At 38.3% G+C, this 7,847-nt stretch overlaps 1 protein-coding gene and 1 non-coding gene across 2 annotated transcripts; both read left to right on the forward strand.

Moving 5' to 3' along the window:
• The first annotated feature begins 1,508 nt into the window (after positions 1–1,508).
• Positions 1,509–7,351, forward strand: LOC132141597 (ran-specific GTPase-activating protein-like). The gene is made up of 6 exons (XM_059551264.1): positions 1,509–1,665; positions 4,171–4,307; positions 5,693–5,850; positions 5,937–6,065; positions 6,437–6,499; positions 6,747–7,351. The coding sequence occupies exons 1-6, from the start codon at positions 1,651–1,653 to the stop codon at positions 6,890–6,892; spliced, it is 648 nt and encodes a 215-aa protein (XP_059407247.1). The 5' UTR covers positions 1,509–1,650; the 3' UTR covers positions 6,893–7,351.
• LOC132141654 (small nucleolar RNA SNORA77) lies at positions 6,534–6,610 on the forward strand. Its single transcript, XR_009433922.1, has one exon. It is a non-coding gene; the product is annotated as a small nucleolar RNA SNORA77 (small nucleolar RNA).
• Positions 7,352–7,847: the final 496 nt, after the last annotated feature.

Here is a 7,847-nt window from a genome sequence, read left to right on the forward strand (position 1 = left end):
CAAAAAAGTTCATTTTGGTCACTTACCAGAACCCACATTTGCTTGACCCCTATACAAGATATTGTTGTAGACATTGTGCATCCCTGTTTAAGTGAAATGCATTGCTTTAACTGCAGTATAACTGCAACACTTGTTCATTAGTTGAAGATTCAGTCTTTTAGCTAACAGCACATTGCAGGGCTTTAAAATGTTTTTAATTCAATTCAAGTCAAGTTTATTTGTATAGCACTTTTTACGATACATATCATTGCAAAGCAACTTTACAGAAAATTACGTTTCTACAATATTTAGTAGTAGCTTATAAGTGGCGACTCTGACAGTTTATGTGCATATGACAGGAATTTTCTGAAAAATGTATACAAGAAATAGTCAGCCAGACAATGAACACTATTAACAGCAATTATGATGTGATTGTATAGTAAGTAGCAATATTTGTAAGTTCTGTATGTTGTTTCAGGGTAAGCATCATCTGAGGTCCTCTGAGGGGGTCAGCATCATCTCTTCTCAGGTGTTCTGGATCCAGACTGGAGAAACAAATAGAGATGTAATTAGCGTAGCTGCTGTTCAAATAAAGTAAAATGTATTAGTTTAACCCAAGCTAAAGAATAAGAATGCACATTTGATCAGATACAACTGCAGTCACAAATTATGAGATGCATTATTCGAATGCTTGGCGAAAGAGATGTGTTTTTAATCTAGATTTAAACAGAGGGAGTGTGTCTGAACCCCGAACATTATCAGGAAGGCTATTCCAGAGTTTGGGAGCCAAATGTGAAAAAACTCTACCTCCTCTAGTGGACTTTGCTATCCTAGGAACTACCAAAAGTCCAGCGTTTTGTGACCTTAGGGAGCATGATGGATTGAAGGGTTGTAGAAGACTAGTTAGGTACGCAGGAGCTAAACTGTTTAGGGCCTTATAGGTAAGTAATGATAATTTGGAACTGATACAGAACTTAATAGGTAGCCAGTGCAGATACTGTAAAATTGGGGTAATATGATCATATTTTCTTGACCTAGTAAGGACTCTAGCTGCTGCATTTTGGACTACCTGTAGCTTGTGTATTGAAGAAGCAGGACAACCACCTAGAAGTGCATTATAATAGTCTAGTCTAGAGGTAATGAATGCATGAACTAGCTTTTCTGCATCAGAAACGGTTAACGTGTTTCGTAGCTTGGTAATGTTTCTAAGATGGAAGAATGCTGTTTTTGTAACGTGGGAAATATGGTTTTCAAAAGTCAAGTGGCTGTCTAACATAACACACAGATTTTTGACTGTAGATGAAGTAACAGTACATCCGTCTAGTTGCAAACTGTAGTCTACGAGATTCTGTGTACTGTTTTTTGGTCCAATAAGTAATATCTCTATCTTTTAGTAATATCTTTTTACATGCAGGTGCTCGACCATAAAACTTTACAGAGTCAAATGCTCAGACGTACATATGTACTTGATAAACTGATAAAGAAACAAACTTAAAAGCAACATCTGTTTACCACAGCTGGAGCTTTAATAATCCCGCAGAATGTGTGCGTGGCCGAAACGCGCGCTGACGTCACCGCGCCTCTCTTCTCCGGTTAGGCGCGCGCGAAAGTAGCTAACGCTGATCAAACCGCGCAGAAACTCTCCGTAATCTTCAAACATCTGCAAAAACTATGGCGGACCCGAAGGTGAGAATGCCACTATCTTCATCTCCTGTGCCTTTCGGATCGCGACAGACGGTTATTTCGGGTGTTTCGTTGGCGATAAATGTTTTATCGGGCTTATTTAACAGTGTGAAAAAGCAGGTGTTTTTTCATATTCCTGCTGGGCGCGCTTGAATATAAGATGTTAAAATTCACTTTTCTACATACTATTCCAAATACTATTGTCGTTAATTATTATACCCTGTCATTTTTTTTATTATTGTTTAAAATCACGCTACACTGTCAGTTGCAGCTGTACGTTAACGTTCTAAAATTCATAATTGTGAGAGTATTTGTGTTCGTCACTTCCTTAAACATAACGGACTATCAAATATGTGTGATTTTATTGACGTAAAAAAATTTCAACGACATGTTCCAGGTCAATACAGCTCGTGATTTTAATAGAAATGTATTATGCTATAACCATGTTAGCTTGTGTACGTTAGCATCGTTAACCTACAACACGTGACGTTCAAAGCCGGGTTATCAACACCCTTCCGGGTTCATTTACGTCTTTTAACCGCATTTGCTTAATGTTTTCAAAACTGTGGGGTGAGACGGAGATTTAAACACTTAAAACGCATTTAGGCCTCTTGTTAGCTTCTGTTAGCTTGGATGCTAACTGATCGTCCACTTTTGAGAACTGATGTAACTCACCTCTTCAGACATAAACAACCGATATCTGTGCTCGAGTGAAGTCGGTTGTTTAGCGAAATAAACTGTCTCGTCATTTTAAAATGCTGACTGAGCAAAACGTGAGTAATAAAAGTAGTTGAAACAGTTCAATGCTTCACATGTTTGAATAATGCAAGCTACAAGGCCTTCATTGATGATAGACTGGATTAGTGCATAGGCAAGTGCATGAATTAATCAGCATCACATCATGTGAGTTTAAGTTCACGGCTCAGAGCTGGTAAGATTGGTTGCAGCAGCAGCACATTCAGAGACAATAGGCCAAACTCCAGAGAATGATCCCTAAATCCCACAGCCTTTCACACTGATCTGATGAGTAATGTGGAAGCAGGATCCCTACAGACCGGATCAGGACTTTGTGAATCTCAGCATAACAAATGCTGTAGCAAATTTGTCATTCATCTGTTTCTGGGGCATTTTCCCATTGCATTAGACATTAGTTTGGCCTGTTTTATTGTATTTTAAGGGTTAGTTCACCCAAAAATGAAAATGTAATTAATAACTCACCCTCATGTCGTTCCAAACCTGTAAGACCTCCGTTCATCTTAAAAACACAGTTTAAGATATTTTAGATTTAGTCCGAGAGCTTTCTGTCCCTCCATTGAAACTGTGTGTACGATATACTGTCCATTAGGGCTGCACGATATTGGGAAAAAATGACATTGCGATATTTTATTTTTCTGCGATATATATTGCGATATGAAATCTAATCAAATTTTTTCTTACAAACAAAAATGGGGTGAACACTTACATTCTCATTTTAAATGATTTAAACATCAACACCATCGTGTCAATTGATTAATATGCGCGAGGGAGCTCTCTCTCTCTCTCTCTCGTGCTCTCTGTCTCGCTCTCTCTCTTGCGCTCTCTTTTTTCGTGCGCGCTCTTTCTTGCGCGCGCGCTCTCTCTCTCACGGTCTCTTTCTCGTACGCGCGCTTTCTCGCTCGCTCTCTCTCTCTCGCGCGCGCTCTCTCTCTCTCTCTGCCCTGTCAAAACTTTCACTCTATGATGGTTAAGCTGTGCAATTAATCCGCGAATCACATTCGTCAAGGGCCGGGGAGCAGCTGGCCCGTACAGTTAATGAATAATGGATCAACTACGACAGCCTACATCGCACATCCTGCAATGTGACTATCGTGGATTCGTACATCGCGATATCGATGCTTAAACGACACATCGTGCAGCCCTACTGTCCATGTCCAGAAAGGTAAGAAAAACATCATCAAAATAGTCCATGTGACATCAGAGGGTCAGTTAGAATTTGTTAAAGCATTGAAAATAAATTTTCAAAAAATTAGAACTTTATTCAGCATTGTCTTCTCTTGCTGGTCTGTTGTGAGCGCGTTCACAAGACTGCAGTGGCGCTGCTGTTATCTTTGTTATTGGGTGCACCAGAAAACACATCAGAAGCGTCATATGTCAACAGTCACAGCTCTCACAACAGACCCAGTCGCGCTCACAACAGACCCGGAAGAGAAGACAATGCTGAATAAAGTCCTAATTTTTTGAAACAATTTATTTTCAATGCTTTAACAAATTCTAACTGACCCTCTGATGTCACATGGACTACTTTGATGATGTTTTTATTACCTTTCTGGACATGGACAGTATACCGTACATACACTTTCAATGGATGGACAGATAGCTCTCGGACTAAATCTAAAATATCTTAAACTGTTTCTCGAAGATGAACGGAGGTCTTACGGGTTTGGAACGACATGAGGGTGAGTCATTAATAACATAATTGTCATTTTTAAGTTGGATTTACAAAACTGCTGTTATAATTTCCCCCTCCAGGAGGCACAAGATGATCATGAAGCATCCACGGACAACGTTGAGGACTCCAACCATGACCCTCATTTTGAACCCATCGTCTCGCTCCCTGAGCAGGATGTCAAGACCCTAGAGGAAGACGAGGAAGAACTTTTCAAGATGTAAGTCACTAAATCTAAAAGGGGCACATTGCTTATTTGGGTGATATGGCAAAAATAGTGTTCCACACTATTGTCCCGATTCCTTCTCATGTTGGATTTAAGACTCATTTTAAAAGATACTGAGGAGTAAAAACTAGTAGCCTAAAGTAATTGAAGACAAGTGAACGATCAAAACAAATGAAAAAGCACTTTGTTTCGTTTGTATCAGTAGTCTATCATATTTATTTTATTGCCAACTCTTAACAGTATTCAGGGAAGATATTACAGAAATTGAATAATAGAACTCTGTATGAATGAAATGTTTTTCTTCATCTCCATCAGTACCTTATTAACAGATTAGGTTCTATTTTCTGGCTTATGCTCTTTTAATGACTCCTTTTAATATAAAGAATATCACACTCCTTACTCACTAAAAGCTGTGCAGATATATTTACATACAGATGTATTTAGGAAACATTTAGAGGACAGAAATGATCACTATCTTGAAAAGTGGGTCTTACAAGGGTAAAAAAAAAAAACGGGCTGGTTGCGGACTGGTCATAACTTTTTATATTCAGTAATGAAAAGGTAGACTGGGCTTATTTGTATTGGAGAAGTAAGACTGATAACCACTTGGGCAACTTGGTATTTTCTTTACTAAACTATATTTTATGTATTTGAGGTCTGAGTTATGAGAACAGGAAGAGAGAGAGCAATCATTTTGTGTTTTGAGTCTAATCAGCCAATTTTGTGTTAAATAGCCTGCATAGCACTTCATCTTTTAAAACATGGGATTTTGACCAAATATATGCAATCTTGATTTTTGTAAAATGTTGTAGCGATGTTATTTTTTGTGTGTGAAAAATTACAGTTTTGGGCACATAAGGTAATACCTTAAAGTATTCTCACTTTTTTTCTCCGCTTACCTGTTTGAATCTCTGAATGTTAGTGTTCATAGTTTTTGACCCCTTTAACCATGCATTCAAATAAGGTTGTTACAATGCCAAAATATAAAGCAAAAGTGTTTGTCAAGAGCTGTAAATGATTTTCTTTGTCTTTTGTTTGAACGTTTAAGGTCTCAGACCACAGCAGGTATATTCGACAGCTGTCACTTTAAGAGAATGTACAGATGTGATATACTGATAAATCCATCATCTCCTTCCTTACTGTTTACATTAACATTACATCTGCATTTGAGGACGCTCCAAAATATGGGCATATTGACAACTTCGTGAGCTTTTGTCCTTTGAAATGCTAGAAATAAAAGTGAGTTTTATCACATCTTGTGCTCGAGTAGTTTTAAAAAGGGTTTCAAAAAGTGCAAATGATCAACTTTTTTTTTGTATTGTATATAAAAATTGTATTTGACTGCTGACAATTTCTACTTCAATGTGATTTTCATGTAGGAGGGCAAAGCTGTATCGTTTTGCCAGTGAGAATGATCCCCCAGAGTGGAAGGAGCGTGGGACGGGTGACGTCAAACTTCTGCGACACAAAGAAAAGGGTTCCATCCGTCTTCTCATGAGGAGAGACCGTACCCTCAAAATCTGTGCCAATCATAACAGTGAGTTCAGCAGTTCCTCATACGCTCAGCTTCTGTTAATTGGTTTCCAATCACGTTGACTGGTTTATTGCAATGCCTTGCTCTAGTTATGCCGTTGATGGAGCTGAAGCCCAATGCAGGCAGCGACAGGGCCTGGGTGTGGAATACACATGCTGACTTTGCAGATGAAAAACCCAAACCAGAGATGCTGGCTATTCGATTCCTCAACGCAGAGAGTGAGTAGAAATGAACAGCATTTCCAAGTATTTTGAAGTAGTGCAACTATCTATGTGCCATTAGCTTAAAAACAATTATGAAAAAGTTTTTTTCTGTATTGTGATGTACATATGAATGAAACAGATAATCAAAGTGGGGAACAAATATTGAGAAGAGTGCTTGGTTCTGTCCATTAGTTGCTGAATCTGACACCTTTGGAAGTTGCGCTTATACATGCATGAACCAATTCCCAATGAGATCAGTAATATGCATTTAGAAAATAGATGAATTTACATTTCATGCCAACTGTGACAACAGTTGTGATGTATATAGCATAAAACTGTGTCTGAAAATGTATAGTTTATGATTACTGGTTCCCTTTGTCTTGCAGATGCACAGAAGTTCAAGATGAAGTTTGATGAATGCAAAGAAGAGGTCAGAAAGTCCTTAGAAGGTAAGACTGATATAATTCTCTACCATGTTACCATGCAGACTCACTCTGTTTAAGTCTGACAAATCCAGCCTTAGACTTTTTCTGTCTGCGACAGTAATGTTAGACGAAGAACGTTATAACCTGCCTTGTCGTTCACTTGGGAGGTGACCGTGTCTTCTCAGACATTTTATTTTAATTTATATCCTGATCTTTTGTTAGGCTCGTAATTAATTGTTTCTTCAGCTGAGCCTTTTTTACTTTTTCACAGGGAGCATGAACAGCGCTAACAAAGTGGCAGAGAAGCTGGAGGAGCTGTCTGTGAATGATGACAAGACAAAGAGTTCAGGGGACAAGAAAGAAGAGGTGAAGGAAGAGAAGAAAGAGGAGAAGGCTGGTGAGGAGGAGAAGAAATGAGCCCAGGCACGTAGCTTCATATGGATCCTCCACTTGCCATTTTCCCCTTTTCTACAACAGACTCTGAAAATGAAAAATTGGACACTTGATTTCTTTTTGGCCTCGACTTCACAAGACCTTGGTGCCATTCTTAATGTGTCCATTTCTCAATCATTAAGATGTTGTGAGCTTTTGTCCCATTCACCAATTCTCATATCGCCCTTCATTTACTCATATTGTGGACCAGTCATCGTGTATTTGTGTATTAACACGACGCGCTATGATACAAGGCTTGTGCTATTGATTGATTCCCACATTGGGTAACCTCTTTGGTTGTTTTTCTTTTGTACTTTAAAGAGTTCTATTGCAAGTGTCTAGATGAGCACTGTCTGATAAGAGAGTGGGCTGTGTGTGAGTTGATAGGGAGAATGAGTATCTGAGATCTTTTCCTTACAATAAAGTCACACGAGGAACATTTGACTTCTCTGTGGCATGAATTTATTGAATGACTCATTTTTCTATGGAGGGCTGCATCTGGCAAAGAAAAAAAGAAATGTCAGCTCTGTCCTGAATAACTAGAGGACCTTTTCAACCTGTCATGAGTGTGACCCTCTTCTGTTTGAAATGGTAATCAAGAAAATAAAAAGTGGTTGACTGTCTATTGATTGTGGCAACAAGGATTTAAAATGTTTAGGGACCTGTGTTGTGAAAATGCACAATAAATGATTTTTTTTTAAATATAGGAAAAAGTGAAATACGTAGGTTCTATATCACTAAATATGGTTTTCATTCCTCAAGTTAAATTCCAAGAAACCGAACTGATCAAGATTTACATCTGAGATTTATCATGCACAATAATTTTGGCTCTTAGACATTGTTTTTGCTTTCATTTATTTTTATTTTGAATGTATATTTTAGGGAATTAAAGTTTGGATTCTGTGATTTGATGAACAGCAACATTTTCCACATTTCTGGT

This window comes from Carassius carassius, chromosome 5, assembly GCF_963082965.1.
Source record: "Carassius carassius chromosome 5, fCarCar2.1, whole genome shotgun sequence".
NCBI classification, from domain to species: Eukaryota; Metazoa; Chordata; class Actinopteri; order Cypriniformes; family Cyprinidae; genus Carassius; species Carassius carassius.

What these genes read in the sequence shown, in the direction of transcription:
- LOC132141597 (XM_059551264.1), top strand. An exon ending in GAGGAAGAACTTTTCAAGAT is followed by an intron (nt 4,308 to 5,692) that starts GTAAGTCACTAA and finishes ATTTTCATGTAG; the next exon opens with GAGGGCAAAGCTGTATCGTT. An exon ending in TCGATTCCTCAACGCAGAGA is followed by an intron (nt 6,066 to 6,436) that starts GTGAGTAGAAAT and finishes TTTGTCTTGCAG; the next exon opens with ATGCACAGAAGTTCAAGATG.